At 39.9% G+C, this 16,013-nt stretch overlaps 1 protein-coding gene across 1 annotated transcript in view; it reads right to left on the bottom strand.

The window, feature by feature from the left end:
• Window positions 1-463: 463 nt before the first annotated feature.
• CUNH8orf88 (chromosome unknown C8orf88 homolog) overlaps window positions 464-16,013 on the bottom strand; it is a 31,942-nt gene continuing 16,392 nt past the window's right edge. Inside the window, exons 5-7 of the mRNA XM_054595693.1 lie at window positions 11,988-12,094; window positions 2,090-2,137; window positions 464-1,389 (exon numbers count right to left, since the gene is read on the bottom strand). Of these exons, the coding sequence (XP_054451668.1) occupies window positions 1,348-1,389; window positions 2,090-2,137; window positions 11,988-12,094 (197 nt within the window). The 3' untranslated portion in view covers window positions 464-1,347. The remainder of the gene's footprint in view (window positions 1,390-2,089; window positions 2,138-11,987; window positions 12,095-16,013) is intronic.

Below are 16,013 nucleotides of genomic sequence, written 5' to 3'. Positions count from 1 at the left end.
CTTATATAAATTATACATATATTTTGTGTGTGTGTGAGAGACAGCATCTGTGTGTATTCACATACACATATACACTGTAACTTATAAAGTAAAAATAGGGTTAAAAAATTGGCCAAATGTATACATATTTAATTTTAAAATAACATAAATTTATGGCTGATGAAGGTTTTTTCTATTTAAACACAGTATATTTTTGGGGGGAACAAGATAATGAAAAGTAGGGTCCTAAAAGACCTAGATAGGAAACATACCATGGACTTAAAGCTTGAAACTGGGTAACAAACCTGAAGGCCAGTAAACAAAAAGGTCTTGGTTTCAGGAGTTGAGAATTCAATTTAAAATAAACTTTCTAGCAAATTCTGGCCTTAAATGCCTTCCCAATAGAACCAAAGATGAGAGCACCTGACAGTACAGAAGGAGAGTGAACTCCTTACCTTTATATCAGCAATATTTTTTGGCACTGTCTTGGAAGAAAACTATTTTTTAGAAATAGTAACATTCAGAATGACAAATTCCAACAGATTGTATTAAAGTTCTAGGAGCTTGAAGTTTAAGCCCCAAAATTCTTCATCCATACATATTCTTGTTATAAGGAATTATAGAATTGAATCTTAATGTATCTTAAAAATTTACAAATGTCTAAATTTCTCCTCTTTGGAAATAATGTATTTTGCAATTACTTTTGTTCATGGGGTCAGATCAGTGACATTTTTCATCTTCAGTTTCATTCACCATTGTTTCCAAGCTGTCAGTATTTGCTAGTAATTATGAATTTTCAACAATGTTATTCAAAACCTAGAGATAAATCATATAGTTGAAAAGAAAAGTATTCTTCCTTATATCACTGAGAACTCCACTCTGAACATCCTGACTCAGCCTAGACCTCTGCAGAGACTGTAAAGATCAGTCAAGTGCTGGCCTGAAATCAGTGAATCAAAACAACAGCAACTTCAGTAAAAAGAAATTATGTGCCATATACACATCACACCAAATACTTTATATTTGAGAATGTTTACAGCTTACATTTCCATTCCATTATTACAAGTGATGAAAAAAAAAAAAACCCATGAAAGTAGCATGCAAATTATAAATACACAATCTTCCTATGTCACAAACCACATTTTTACTTGTGTTAATTCCCAATTTATTCAGGACTGCCTGCAAAACGGAAACTTATTAGAAAGTTCTTTATAGTTTAACATATCTCCCTCTCATTTTAGAAGAAATCAAGTACCCAGCCATCAAAATGAAGAATAAATTGAATTGTCACAGTCCATTAGTATTATTGTTACTAGGTTCACTTCATTTGCAGGTGTCCAAACATAAAACAAATAATTATCTTCAAATTCATCTGTTCTTAAAATGCTCCTTAAAATTTTTGTTGGTTTCCTATAATATAGAAGAAAACATTAATGAATACAGCTTTTACTAATTCAGGTGTCAAACCAAATACTGTAACGCTACTAACTGTTTACTAATCTAAATGCATATTACTGTAGAAATTATTAAAGTAAGTGGATTTTGTTGAATAACAAAACAATTCTTCTATGTTTAATAAAACAAATGTAATTCCTTTTTAAATATATTGCATAGTTGTTCTCTTTTGTGCTACATAATTCTTAAAATTTTTGTGGTAAAAATTTTTAATTTTTAATGTTACTCATGAATATATCAAAATAAAACTAAATTCTGATGTATAAGGAGGGCTCAAAATGATAAGTTCAACTTTCATTTTAAAAACAAAATATTAGAGATGAAAACTCTACAATTGAAAAAGTAACTATTTAGAGAATTACAAAAATCTATAGGGAAACTATGAGGAACTAACTGCAAATTATATCAGCATGAAAAAGGACATAGAAATTATCAATAAGGGGCAAGAGAAAATGAAGAATACAATTTCTGGATTGAAGAACACAGTAGAAGGAATCAAAAGCAGGCTAGATGAAGCAAAGGACAGAATCAGTGAGCTTGAGGATAAGGTAGAAAAAAGCTCCCAGAAAGAGCATGAAAATGAAAAAAGACTCAAAAAGAATGAAAAGACTAGAGTGTGGAATATGGCAGAGGAGTGAGTGGAAGTCACACTGACCTCCTCTTGGACCAAACTGGAATTGCAACTAAATTGTGGAGAAATCACCTGGAAAACAACAGAACGATAGTGAGAGAGGAGCCTTGGACCCTCAGAGAGACAGTGGAATCAGCTTTCATACAAACTAATGGGTGAGAAGTACAGTGGATGCTTGAGAGGGAGGGCTGGGCACCCACGGGCACCAGCACCAGAGAGATATTGAAATGGCCAGTTGGATCCCCCTAAGAAGAACAGGGTCTGAATCATAAGCGGGAATCTCTAGCCTACAGCATCAGAACTCAAAAAAGTACACAGATAAAAGACAGCTGTGAAAAACAAAGTGGCGCTCTTTGCCAGAGAAAGGCGGCAGGAGACACAAAGAGCCGTTTAAACAGCCAATGCAGTGGCAGCTGCCTTCCTTGGTTTCTGGGCAGAGGTGGGGATGGAGCAGGGTGGAGCCTGAGAAAAGATTGGAGAGTAAGGCTTTGGGGAAGGAAACTAAGATGGTGGCCACGAGGGCCCCAGTGATGGCTCACCTCCCACTCCGCACCTTCTACTTGCTCAGGCTTAAAGGACAGAGTAGCCTCACCCTCAGAAGCCTCTGACCCAGCCAGGAGTTGTACGCAGCCCTGGGTGCTGAGTGCAGAGTGGCCAGCACAGATAGTAGATCCCCAGCTAAAGGGGACACAGAGCTGTGTAGAGATGCTTGAGGAGAGACTGTAGACAGAGGCACTGGGGAGTGAACTGAGGGAGTAGCTGGTGGGTCTCAGTGATGACTCCTCCCCCTTTTCCCAGTCTTCATCTTGTTCAGGCAGGCCATGACCCAGAGAGGCAGCAGCTGGAAAGGAAACAATAGCGCTGACCTCAGGATGCTCTGTCCTGCCAGGAGTTGCGCACAGGACTGGATGCTGAGCGCAGAGTGGCCAGCACAGAAAATGGATTCCTGGCTAAAGGGGACACAGAGCTGTCTAGAGACACTTGAGGAGAGACTGGAGACAGAAGTGTTGGGGAGAGAACTGAGGGAATAGGTAGAGGGATATCGGTGCCGACTCCTTCCCCACTCCTCAGCTTCCATCTTGCACAGGCAGACCACTAACCTGAGTGGCAGCAGCCAGTAAGGACACAATGGCCCCACCCTCAGGAGGCACTGTCACACCCTGTGGTGCCTAAGCCTGATGGCTGAGGGCAGAGTGACTAGAGTAACAATTGCAGAAGACAGACACAGGCCGTAGATTCCTGGAAGTCTCAAACAGACTGCCGAAGGTCTGAAGAGGTCAACATCTGACATCATCAGAGGCAGACCCAGAAAGAAAAGAAAAAAAAAAAATAACCCCTCTACTACCATAGATGTTCAAACCACAAAATCAGTAATCAAGGCAGATACTTTAAGAAGTAGAAGCAAAAAAGAAGTCTGACAAATAATAGGAAGGAAAAGAAACAGCCCCCAAATGAGGGGAAAGGAGGAATCCCCAAAGAGTGAATAACTTGAAATAGAGGCAAGTAAGCTATCAGATATTGAATTCAAACCTCACCTATAAGCGGAACCTAACCAACAATACAAAGATGCAAGGAAAATAAGACCAGCAACACTGAAAGGAAAAGAAATCAACAGAGACAAGAGGGAAGGGGGGGGGGGGTGGGGAAAAGGAAGGGAAGGGGAAAGTCAAGGAACATATAGCAAGGACTCATGGACAAAACCAAAGTGGAAGAGCTGAGGGAGGGAAGGAGGGAGGAGGCAAGGGAAAGTGGTGGGGGGGAGGCAGAGACAAATGTATTTGAAAAAATAAATTAAAATAAAATTTAAAACAAAACAAAACAAAAACACAATGGTTCTAAGGAAGCTCAATGAACTCAGTGAGCTCAAAGAGAATTATGAGAAACTATAGGGAAACTATGAGGAACTTACTTCAAACTATATCAGCATGAAAAAGGACACAGAAAAGATCAATAAGAGTCAAGAAAAAGTGAAAAATACAACTTCTGAATAGGAAAACACAGTAGAAGGAATCAAAAGCAGGCTAGATGAAGTCAAGGATCGCATTAGTGAGCTGGAGGACAAGGAGAAAAAAAATCCCAGAAAGAGCAAGAAATGGAAAAAAGTCACAACAAAGAAGGAGAAAAAAAATCCCAGAAAGAGCAAGAAATAGAAGAAAGTCACAAAAAAATTTTGGGAAAGGCAAGACAAGCAGAAACCGAATAACATCTCTATAATAGGGATACCAGAAGGAGAAGAAGAGGAGCAAGAGATATATAACCTGCTTGAAAAAGTAATGATGGAAAACTTCCCTAATTGGAGAAAAAACTCTCACAAGTCCAGGAACGACAGAGGGCCCAGGAAGGAAAAAAATATTCCAAGCAAATCGACAGGGAAAAAAAAGCAGGGGTAGTAATACTTATATCAGACAAAATAGATTTCAAAAAGAAGGCCATAAAAAGAGACCCAGAGGACACTTTACAATACTCTATGGAAGAATCCATCAAGAAGACATAAATGTTGTAAACATGTATGTACCAAACATAGGAGATTCCAAACATATGATGAAAATCTTGGAGATCTTCAAGAAAGATACAGACAGTAACACACTGAGAGTAGGAGAATTTAACCCCACTGTCAAAAACAGATAGATCTTCCAACAAAACATCAACAAAGATATCATGGAACTGAACAATGCATTAGATCAAATGGGTTTAATTGACATATATATAGAACCTTTCATCTCAAACAGAAAAATAAACATCTTTCAAATGCACACAGAACATTTCCAAAGATAGACCACATGATAGAACACAAAATACAACACAAAACAGCCTCAACAAATTCAGGAAACTTGAAATCATAACAAGCACTTTCTCAGACCACAAGGGCTTGAAACTAGAAACTAACCTCAAGGAAAAACCTCAAAAACATTCAAACTCATGGAGACTGAACAGCACACTATTAAACAATGAATGGGTCAAAAATGAGGTCAAAGACAAAATCAAACAGTTTCTGGAAACAAATGAAAATAAACACACAACAGTCCAAAACCTAAGGGACACAGCGAAGGCAGCCTGAGAGGCAAGTTCAGAGCAATACAGACCTACTAAAAAAGACATAAACATTTCAAATAAATGACCTAACCCACCAGCTTCAAGAACTTGAAAAACAAACAAACAAACAAAAAAAGCCTAGAGAGAGTAGAAGGAAGCAAATATTCAAGATCAGAGCAGAACTCAAGGACATGGAGACTAAAAGAACAATTCAAAAAATCACCCAATCCAGAAGTTGGTGCTTTGAAATGACAAACAAAATCGACAAGCCTTTCAGCAGACTCATCAAGAAAAAAGGGTAGAGGACCCAAATAAATGATAGCAGGAATGAAAGAGGAGAAATAACAACTGATACCCCAGAAATACAAAGGATTGTAAGAAGTTACTATGAGCAATTAATTATATGTGAAGAAATTTGATAATCTCAATGAAATGGACACATTTCTAGAAAAGTATAACCTTCCAACACTGAATAAAGAGGAAGCTGAAAGCCTGCACAGACCGATAACAGCTGGGGAAATGAAAGCAGTAATCAAAAAACTCCTGGCACACAAAAGCCTAGGACCGGACGGTTTCACAGGAGAATTTTACAAAACATTTAAGGAAGAGCTAACCCCTGTCCTTCTCAGACTATTCCAAAAAATGCAAGAAGAGAGAAGACACCAAAACTCTTTATATGAGGCCAGCATCTTCCTAAACCCAAAACCAGACAAAGACACAACCAAGAATGAAAACTACAGACCAATATTGCTTATGAACAGATGATAAAATCCTCAACAACTATTGGCAACCCCATTCAGCAATACATTAAAACAATCGTCCATCATGATCAAGTGGGATTCGTCCCAGGGATGCAAGGATGGGTAAATATTCACAAATCAATAAACGTAATACATCACATAAACAAAAGGAAAGTCAAAAACCACATGATCACCTCAAAAGATGCAGAAATACATTTTATAAGGTACAGCATCCATTTATGATAAAAAACACTTATCAAAATGGGAATTAAGGGGGCATACCTCAACATGATAAAGACCATATATGAAAAACCAACAGCCAACATCATATTCAACAGGCAAAAATTAAAAGCTTTCAACTAAGATCGGGAACAAGACAAAGTAGTCTTTTATCACCACTTCTATTCAACATATTATTGGAAGTCCTAGCCACAGCAGTAAGACAAGAAAAAGAAATAAAAGACATCCAAATTGGAAAGGAGGGAGTAAAACTATCACTGTTGGCTGAGTACATGAGAAAACCCTATTGAACCCACGAAAACCTACTCAACCTAATAAGTGAATTTGGCAAAACAGCAGGATAAAAGTCAATATTCTGAAATTGAAGGCATTTTTGTACACCAACAATGAAATAGAAGAAGCAGAAATTAGGAAAAAAATCCCACTTGCAATAGCAACAAGAAAAATAAAGTACCAAGGAATAAATTTAACCAAGGAGGTAGAAGACCTGTATGCAAGAAACTATACAACACCGAAGAAGGAAATTAATAAAGACACAAATAAATGGAAGCATATACTGTGGTAATGGATTGGAAAAATTTACGTCATCAAAATGTCCATACCACCCAAAGCAATTTATAGATTCAATGCAATTTCTATTAAAATACCAATGACATATTTCACAGAAATAGAACAGAAATTTCAAAAATTTAAATGGAATGATAAATGACCCTGAATAGCCACAGCAATTTTTAGAAAGAAAAACAAAGCAGCAGGGATCATAATACTGGACATAAAACTATACTACAAGGCCACTGTAATCAAAAGAGTATGGTACTGGCACAAGAACAGAAACATAGATCAATGCAACAAAATAGAAAGCCCAGGAATAAACCCATGTCTCTATAGTCAATTAATATTTGACAAAGGGGGTAGAAGCATAAATTAGAGTAAAAACAGCCTCTTCAACAAATAGTGTTGGGAAAGCTAGACAGCTAAATGCAAAAAATTGAAATTTGATCACCAACTGACACCACACACAAAAATAAACTCAAGATAAAAGACTTAAATATAAGTCATGGCACCATAAAAGTCCTAAAGGAGAACACAGGCAGTAAATTTTCAGATATCCTAAGCAGCAATATTTTCATCAATATGTCCCCTAGAGCAAAGAACATAAAGGAAATAATAAACAAGTGAGACCTCATAAAAATAAGAAGCTTCTGCATGGCTAAAGAAAATATCAGCAAAATAAAAGGGAACCAACAGTATGGGAAAGTGTATTTGGCAATAATACTTTAGATCTCCAGAATATATGAAGAACTCACATGACTCCACTCCAAGAAGACAAACAATCCAATTAAAAAAACTGGACAGACACTTCTCAAAGGAAGGGATACAGAGTGCCCAGAAACGTATGAAAGGATGCTCAGCATCACTAGCCATCAGAGAAATGCAAATTAAAACCACAATGAGGGACCACTTCACACCAGTAAGAATGTCCATCATAAACAGATCAACAAACAACGGGTGCTGGTGAAACTGTGGAGAAAAGGGAACCCTAGTACATTGTGGATGGGATAGCAAACTGGTCCAGCCACTGTGGAAAACAGTTTGGAATTTCTTCAAAAAGCTAAAAATGGAACTGTCTTTTGACCCCGCAATTCCACTGCTGGAATTATACCCTAAGAATCCCAAAACACCAGTTCAAAAGAACCTATGCACTCCAATGTTCACAGCAGCACAATTTACAATAGTCAAGTGTTGGAAGCAACCTAAGTGCCCATCAGTAAATGAGTGGATTAAAAACTATGGTACATTTACACAACAGAATACTACGCAGCAGAAAGAAAGATGGAACTCCTACCCTTTGTGACAGCATGAATGAAACTAGAGAGCATTAATGTAAGCGAAATAAGCCAGAGGGTGAAAGACCAATACAATATGATCTCACCTGTAAGTGGAACCTAATCAACAAACAAGCAAGAAAAATGTAACCAGCAACACTGAAAGGAAAACAAAAGACAGTAACCAGAAGGAAGGCGGGAGTGAGGTAACAGGGATAAGAAGGGGAAGGGTCAAGTCAGGGACTGGTCAAATCAGGAAGCATGTATAGAGGACCATGGGCAAAGCCAAAGTGGGGAAGGATTGAGGGTGGGAAGTGGGGGTGAGTGGGGCAGGGGAAAGTGGTGGTGGGAAAATGGAGACATGTATTTGAACAATAAAAAAGTAATTCTAAAAATAAAAGAAAAAGTAACTATTTTACATGCATTGAAATTTACAAACCAAGAATCATATGTTCCTAAGGTCTCTGAACTGATAGAAAAATTCAAACATCATTATTAAGGACATTTTTCCTCTTTAAAATATTCCTGTGTGTGAGTTACTATGCAAAAAATTTTAAAATTCGTACTTTAATTTTAAAAATAAGAATTGGCTATAGAGGTGCAAATTAGGGTGTTTAAATGAAGAAACATTGGTGTATAAGTTAAAATTTAAAAAATTTTAATTAAGACAAAAAGGCTGTGAAGTCTAAAGAGTTGGATATTCAAAAATGGAGAACATATTTAGCAGTCTGTATCTCAATTTTAGCCATTTTCAGTATATCTATATTCTCAGCCCTTCTCAATAAAATTCCAGTTGCTTTTCTTTCTTTTTTTCTTTTTCTTTTCTTTTTTTCTTTGTTTTTTCTTTCTTTTTTTTTTTTTTTTTTTTGGTATATCATGATAGTGTTTGTGAAAACTCCAAAGTGAAGTCATTTACTTCTATGGAAGTAAAAAACATAGAAGATGAAAAATTAACACATAATGAGAGATAAGCACCATAATGAGCACTTGTTGGGATTTAATCCTAACAAGTTGGGTTATCATCCTTATCTATAATTGCAAAACTGAGGCTCAGGGAGGTAAAAGTTTGTATAAGTTTGAACAGGACACCAATGTACAGAATAACACAAGCCTGATGCCAAATTGATGTCATCTCCATCAATATCCTAAGAGCTATGTTTATTTATTTTTTGCATTTATTTTGATTGAATCTGATGAGGTGAGAAATATAAAGGGCTAAGAAGAGCATAGATGTGTTGAAAAAGAATTTGGCATGACACTTTTTACTATAAAAAAGACTACATGAACAGAATAGAGGGCCCAGGAACAGGCCATATATATTACCAGAAAGATGACAGAGGATTTAGCCTCTCAATAAATATTGCTAGGATAATTTATAAGTTCTGGGGATTATGTTTTGGATATCTTTGGAGGAGTCATTATTCCATCTAGCACAAAGATTAGAGAAAACATCCCTTTATTCCACTCCCTAGCTTTTAACTCAGTTAAGGAATAGACAGAAGGGGAGATCAAAATATCAGCTTTGACTTCCAGCCAATATGGAGGCATGGGTAAACAGAGATTGCCTCCTTGCACAACCACATCAACATTAGAACTAAACTACAGAACAGCCATCACTCAGAACTGTCAGAAATCGAGTTGAATGGAAGTCTGGCAACTACAGCACTAAAGAAACCACATCCATTCAGACTGGTAGGAGGGGATGATACGACATTCATATGTGATGGCTAAAAATTCGGGAGGGAAATCCCCGGAAGTGAGGAGTCCCAGCCCCACAACAGGTCATCCAGCCAAGGGTTCCAGTACCAAGAAGATAAGTTCCCATAGCTTCTGGCTACAAAATTCAGCAGGGATTGAGTCAGTGGAAGAAACTTCTAGAGTCCCAAGCAGTTCCCTTTAAAGAACCCACAAATGGACTTACTCAGACTCACTCCCTCTGAGTTCCAGCACTAGGGTAGCAGCTTGAAAGGCATCGGTGGCACACAGTGAAGAACTGAAGTTTCTGGCATCTGGCATCAAGGGGAGAGCTTGAGGACAACTTTCTCCAAGAAATAAAGATGGACAGAGGCCATTGTCTCTTTCTGAACACTCCCCCCACAGAAATACAGAGCTGGCAGGCCAGTGCCATATTTGAGATTCCATCAGCCTGACTAATACTTTTGCCTTGCCCTGGAGGTCCCCTGAGACTCTGTCCCACCCAACCTGTGTGCCCATACAAGTGTTAACAGTGACTTTCTATATGAATGGCTGGTCTTGGCTTATGCTTTACAACTTTCTAAACTATCCCAAACAAGGAACAGCTGTCCTCAGTGAGCCCCCAACTCCATACCTCCTGTTAAGTGGCCCCAGGACGGGCACTAGCAGTAGCCAGCCTAGATTCACAGCTTGGCTTTGCCTGGGAATCTCCAAGCCCAGAGCAAGTAGCAGCCATGTCAGATTACTTTATAGCTCAGGCAGGGTGGTCCCAGACAGAAGAACACAGGTAGGGGGAAGACCTTGGCCTGCACCACCTGGGAAACCCCAGAGTCTGTGTACCCAGTGAACAGCTAAAGACCATGTCAGAATACCACCACTCTGCCCCTGCACAGCTGATCCTCCAGGAAAGGCGGAGGTTGCTGGTCAGTGGTCCCAGTCAGTTCTTGCATCTAATTAACCTGGGTAAATCCATCCCATTGACCTTCCAACAGCAATCAAGGCTCAACTACAAGAGGAGGGTGTGCTCAGTCCACACAAAGGGTGCTCCTCAGGTACCCAGCTTGGGTGATACAGGGAGCTGTGCCATTGGACTCTATAGGACATCTATTACTTTAAGCCACACTATCAATATAGAGATCATAGTAGTTCTACCTAATGCATAGAAACAAACACAAGGAGGCTGCAAAATTGAGGATACAAAGAAATAGGGCTCAAATGAAAGAGCAGGACAAAATTCCAGAAAAGAGCTGAACAAAATGGAGATAAGCAATCTATCAGATGCAGAGTTCAAATCACTGGTTATAAGCATGCTCAAAGAACTTAGCGAGGACCTCAACAGCATAAAGAAGATCCAGTCAGAGGAGAAGGAAACACTGATTGAAATAAATAACAAATTACAGGGAAACAAGAGTAGAGTGGATGAAGCTAAAAATTAAATCAGTGATTTGGAGAATAAGGAAGCACAAGGAAGAGAAGAGAAAGAGCAAGAAATCTGACATTTGTATGAAAAAATATGAAATAGTGTTTCCCTAATTTGGTTAAAGAAATAGATGTGCAAGTCCAGGGAGCACAGAGAGTCTCAAACAAGATGGATGCAAAGAGGCCCATTCCAAGACACATCATAATTAAATTGCCAAAGATTAAAGATAAAGTGAGAATCTCAAAAGCATCAAGAGAAATGTGGTTAGTTACCTACAGGGGCATTTACATAAGACTATCAGCTGATTTCTCAAAAGAAACTTTGCAGGCTAGAAGGGATTAGCAAAAAATATTTGAAGTCATGGAAAGCAGGGACCTACAGCCAAGATTGCTCTACCCAGCAAAGATCATCTAGAATCATAGGACAGATAAAGAGCTTCCCAGAACAGAAAAAAACTAAAGGAGTTCATCATCACCAAACCAATATTATATGAAATGTTTAAAGGACTTATCTAAGTGCCCATCAGTAAATGAGTGGATCAAAAACTGTGGTATGGATACACAATGGAATACTACACAGCAGAAAGAAAGAGCTACTACCCTTCGTGACAGCATGGAGAACATTATAAGTGAAATAAACCAGGGGGTAAAATACAAATACCATATGATCTCACCTATAAGTGACACATAATCAACAATACAAACAAGAAAAATATAAACAGCAACATTGAAAGGAAAAAGAAACTGACAGTAATGAGAGGGAAGGTGGGAGGGGCATAGCGGGTAAAAGAAGGGGAAGGGTCCAATCATGGAGTATGTATAAGGGTCCCATGGACAAAGCCACAGTGGGAAGGATTGAGAGTTGGAGGTGGGAGTGGGTGGAGCAGGGGAATGTGGTGGCAGGAAAATGTATTTGAACAATAAAAAAATAATTAAGAAAAAATTATACAAAATTAGAAAAGCACTTACTGGTTTTTGAAGTACAACAGGATGATCAGGCAGAAAGTCTGGTTTTTTCCTGCAGATGGAAACACTTGAGAGCTTCAACAGGAATTCTCTGCTGTATTTAATTCTCTCTGTAGATATTAAACATCAAATGTAATGCTACAAAACACAGAACTCTCCCAGATCACTTTTTGGCTCAGTGCTTTCTGAATGTCCCTTAACTATCCATCATTTCATAAAATGAGTCGTTTCTATGCAAAAAGCCCAGGGGGTGGAGCTTGCCTCCCATTTTCCTTTTACAAGAAAAGGAAGCCAAGTAACCAAGGAAAAATTGAGGAAATAGACCATTTCAGAAAGTTGGTAATGCCTGTTTTCTTTCATGTGACAATTCAAGCCTACTAAAATGACCTTGTATTATAAAGTATAACAGCAGTAATACGTACGGGGCAAGTGAGATACTGCCAAAATGGAACCCTAATAAGCTCCTTTATATTAATGTACTAAAAATTTAATACAATTGAAATAAATTCAAGAAACATTTATTGTACACCAACTATGTATCATAGCCTGTGTTAAGTAATGCTGAACAAGATCCATAACAGGTTCCTCTCTTCAAGGGGACTTCTTGGGAACCATCATGCCTGGTTTCAGGGACAGCAGCCTTGGCGACAGGTGAGAGGGCCCCAAGGCTGGAGCTAAGTAAGGAGGCCTTGGGAAAATAGGCCAGTGAGGAGACAAGACCTGTACCCCTGGCAGGGGTGCAGCCCCTGCCTCCCTCACATCCCCCTGCTTGGTCCCGGAGGATGGCTAGTTAGTCAACGAAGGGTAAGATCCCTCGATGCCAGTGGCAACCTAAGACAGGCACAGTCACATATGGGCAATCAGGGAAAGACTTGGGGGACACGGAGAAGAGGCAAAAGACCCTCACCCCTTGGCTTTGTCAGGGCCAGGGTCCTCATTCTATCTGAAAGAAGTCTCCTCTTCTTCTGGCTGCTCTGCTCCTGGCCCTGACTCAGGCTTGAAACAATGCTAGAGGCAGGTACAGCCCTAAATTGGATCAGGAAGTTCCTGGGGGCAATTACGCCTGGAAAAGGAACGCATTAAATCCTAAGCAACCTGCTTTGCTAAGAATGCCCTTGACTTAATGAGTACTGGTGTTTGGGGTCCAGGATGAGTTTATTTTCCCAGGCTTTAGGGCTGAATGGATATCACTCTGTCTACCAGACCCTGACTCAGAAAGACTCTTGTAATCCCTTTACTGTTACCCTTGAACCATATCTCCTTCTTTTAATCATTACTGTTTAACATTGATTGATGAGTTTTACATGCATGCTATATATCCCTATACAAGCTAAACTCAATAAAAGCCCAAGGAGAAAAGTGTTCAGGGCTCTTCTCCTCTGAGAGATTAGCCAGCCTTTCCTCCCCAAGCAGATCTTTCGTTGGGCATTTTCATTTCATCCGTGACACTGGGGGACACCGTGGGATAGGGCTCCCCCTTCAGGGAACAATGATTCAAATATCTGCAAATTTCTTATCAGAAACTATCACAGAAATAGACCTGTGCCAGAAACAATGGAGAAGTTTCTTTAAGGGACTACCTGACACAGAGTTCCAAAACCCCTTGGAATTTCCTGGGGAATAAAAATGTCTTTAATTATAATCAGATGGCTCTGGGAAGGCTGTTGGGCTGGTCATGAGAAAAATCAAGCCATGATTAGAAGCTTGGAAGTTTCAGCCCTTCCCCAACTCTCTGGTAAAGGGGGAGGGGCTAGAAATGGAGTTAATGATTGATCATGCCTACATGAAGAAGCCTCCATAAAAATCCCAAAAGTATGGGATGCAGAGAGCTTCCAGGTTGGAGAAAAGATCCATGTTACAGGAGGGTGGGGCATCCCAACTCTACAGGGAGAGTGTTCTTGCACTTGGGAACGTTCCAGACCTTGCCCTATGTATTTCTCATTTAGCTTTTCAACTAAATCCTTTATCATATTGTGTAAATGTGATTTATGTTTAAGTCCTATAAGTTGTTCTAGTAAATGACTGATTCCAAGGAAGGGTTCTTGAGAGCATTCAATTTGTAGCAAAGGTAGACAAAAGTTCTGGGTAATCTGGAGACCTAATACCTGCAAGGGTTGTCAGAAGTGAAGTAGAGGGTTCTCTTGTGGGACTAAGCCCTTAACCTGTGGGGTTAGTGTCAGGATTAGATTGAATTATAAGACATCCAGCTGGTGTTGCAAAAAATTGCTTGATGTATGGAAAAACCACACATCTGATGTCAGGAGTGAAGTGTTGGGAGTATAGGAGGGTATTGAGAGTGGAGAAGAAACACAGAAGGAGGGTCCCTTCCACATATCCAATGGTAAAATTTTCAGGAGTGCATGTGAAGCAAAAGACATTTCTATATGAAAGAAGACAAAATATTTGTCACCAGCTAATTTGGTTTACAAGGAATGCTAAAATAAAAGAATTCTTCAGGTTAAAGGAAAATCATACTTGATAGAAACTTTAATCTTCAGAAATAAAAGGAAAAAATAATAAATGAAGAGCATGGAGTCAAGGTGGTAGAGTAGGTAAATTCTGAGCTCTCCTCCTCCCATAACCACATCAAAATTAAAACTAAATTATAGAACCATCATTGAGAAACACCTGAAGTCTAGCTTAACAGAACTTCAATGAGTAAGGATATAAAGAAGAAGCCATGTGAAGACTGGAGGGGCAGAGACATGGAACAGGCTGGTCTTACACCCATGGGTGGTGATTAAAAATTGGGAGGGGTATCTCAGCTACAGAGGCCCCCCACGAGGAGCAAGGGATTCCAGCCCCACACCAAGCTCCCCAGCCAGGAGTACCAGTGCTGGGAAGAAGAGTCTCCATAACACCTGGCTGTGAAAATCATCTGGGAATACATACAGAAAGACAAAGGGCTGCTAGAGAGCAAGGCATTGCTCTTAAACGGCATGGGCACAGACTTACTTGCTCACAAGCTCACTCACTCTAAGCTTGAGCACATGGGCAAGTGCCAGGGACAGATATAGAACTAAACTGACTAACTTCAGGGTGAAGGCTGGAGCAACGGAGACTGGGGCAACTCTCCAGAGACAAGAGTGCCATCAGGCACCATTGTTCCTTTGTGGAGCTCTCTTCATACCCAGGTGACCCAACACAGGTGGGTGCCAAATCTCCATTAACTTGGTTAACAACATTCTTCCCTGATGACTCCCGGAGACCCCACCCAACTCAGTCACCTGGCTCCTGCCTCTTCCAGAGGCTCTTCTACAGAAGCAGCCTGCCTCAACTTGTGCTGCAGACCTTTCCAAAAATCTGCAAATCTCACACGACTACTGGCTGCACTTCGCTTGAGCTGTAGAGTTTCTCAAAGGTCTATGAACAACACAAGTATATACTAGCCTCAGCTCATATTGTAGTGCCCACCAAAATGTCCTAAGTCCAGCACAAGTGGCACCTGACCTTGGTTCACACAGTAGCCTCTCCCAAGCATCTCCAACCCCAGCCCAAGCAGCAAGCAACCTCACATCACTTTGTAGCTCCTGCCAAGGACCCCAAGCCTGGCACAAATGGTGGATGATATAGGCCCAAGAGAGAGCACCTCCAAAGAGGCTCCAGACACATATACCTGTGGCCAGCTTCAGATTACAGTACAGCCCTACCCAACCAGAACCACAATTGACACCTCAGAAGGATGGCCTCATTTGGCACCAGAACCACAATAAAGCAACTGCCACTCTGAGGGGCTGGGCCCCACACAACAGCTTCTCCTCTGTAGTTTCAGCAGGCCCTCACAGCAAGTCAGCCTGAGGATCAATTCCCACCCACTAATGTGCTACCAGCAATCCATGCCCAAATACAATAGAAGGGCCAACACAAACCACTTAGAAGACATCTCTGACTCAGGTGATTGGGGAGACTGCACTACTAGGCCCTTTAAGACACCTACTATATCAGGCACTCTCTTAAGACAGGGAAACATAGCAGATCTACCTAATACATAGAAACAAGCACAAGGAATCAGTCAAAATGAGATGAGAA

The sequence above is a fragment of the Pteronotus mesoamericanus genome, unplaced genomic scaffold, assembly GCF_021234165.1.
Source record: "Pteronotus mesoamericanus isolate MK-2021 breed Mesoamerican mustached bat unplaced genomic scaffold, CSHL_Meso_final scaffold_54, whole genome shotgun sequence".
In the NCBI taxonomy this organism is placed as follows: Eukaryota; Metazoa; Chordata; class Mammalia; order Chiroptera; family Mormoopidae; genus Pteronotus; species Pteronotus mesoamericanus.
The sequence above is the reverse complement of the archived record's forward strand: the minus strand, read 5'-3'. Positions and strand labels throughout refer to the sequence as shown.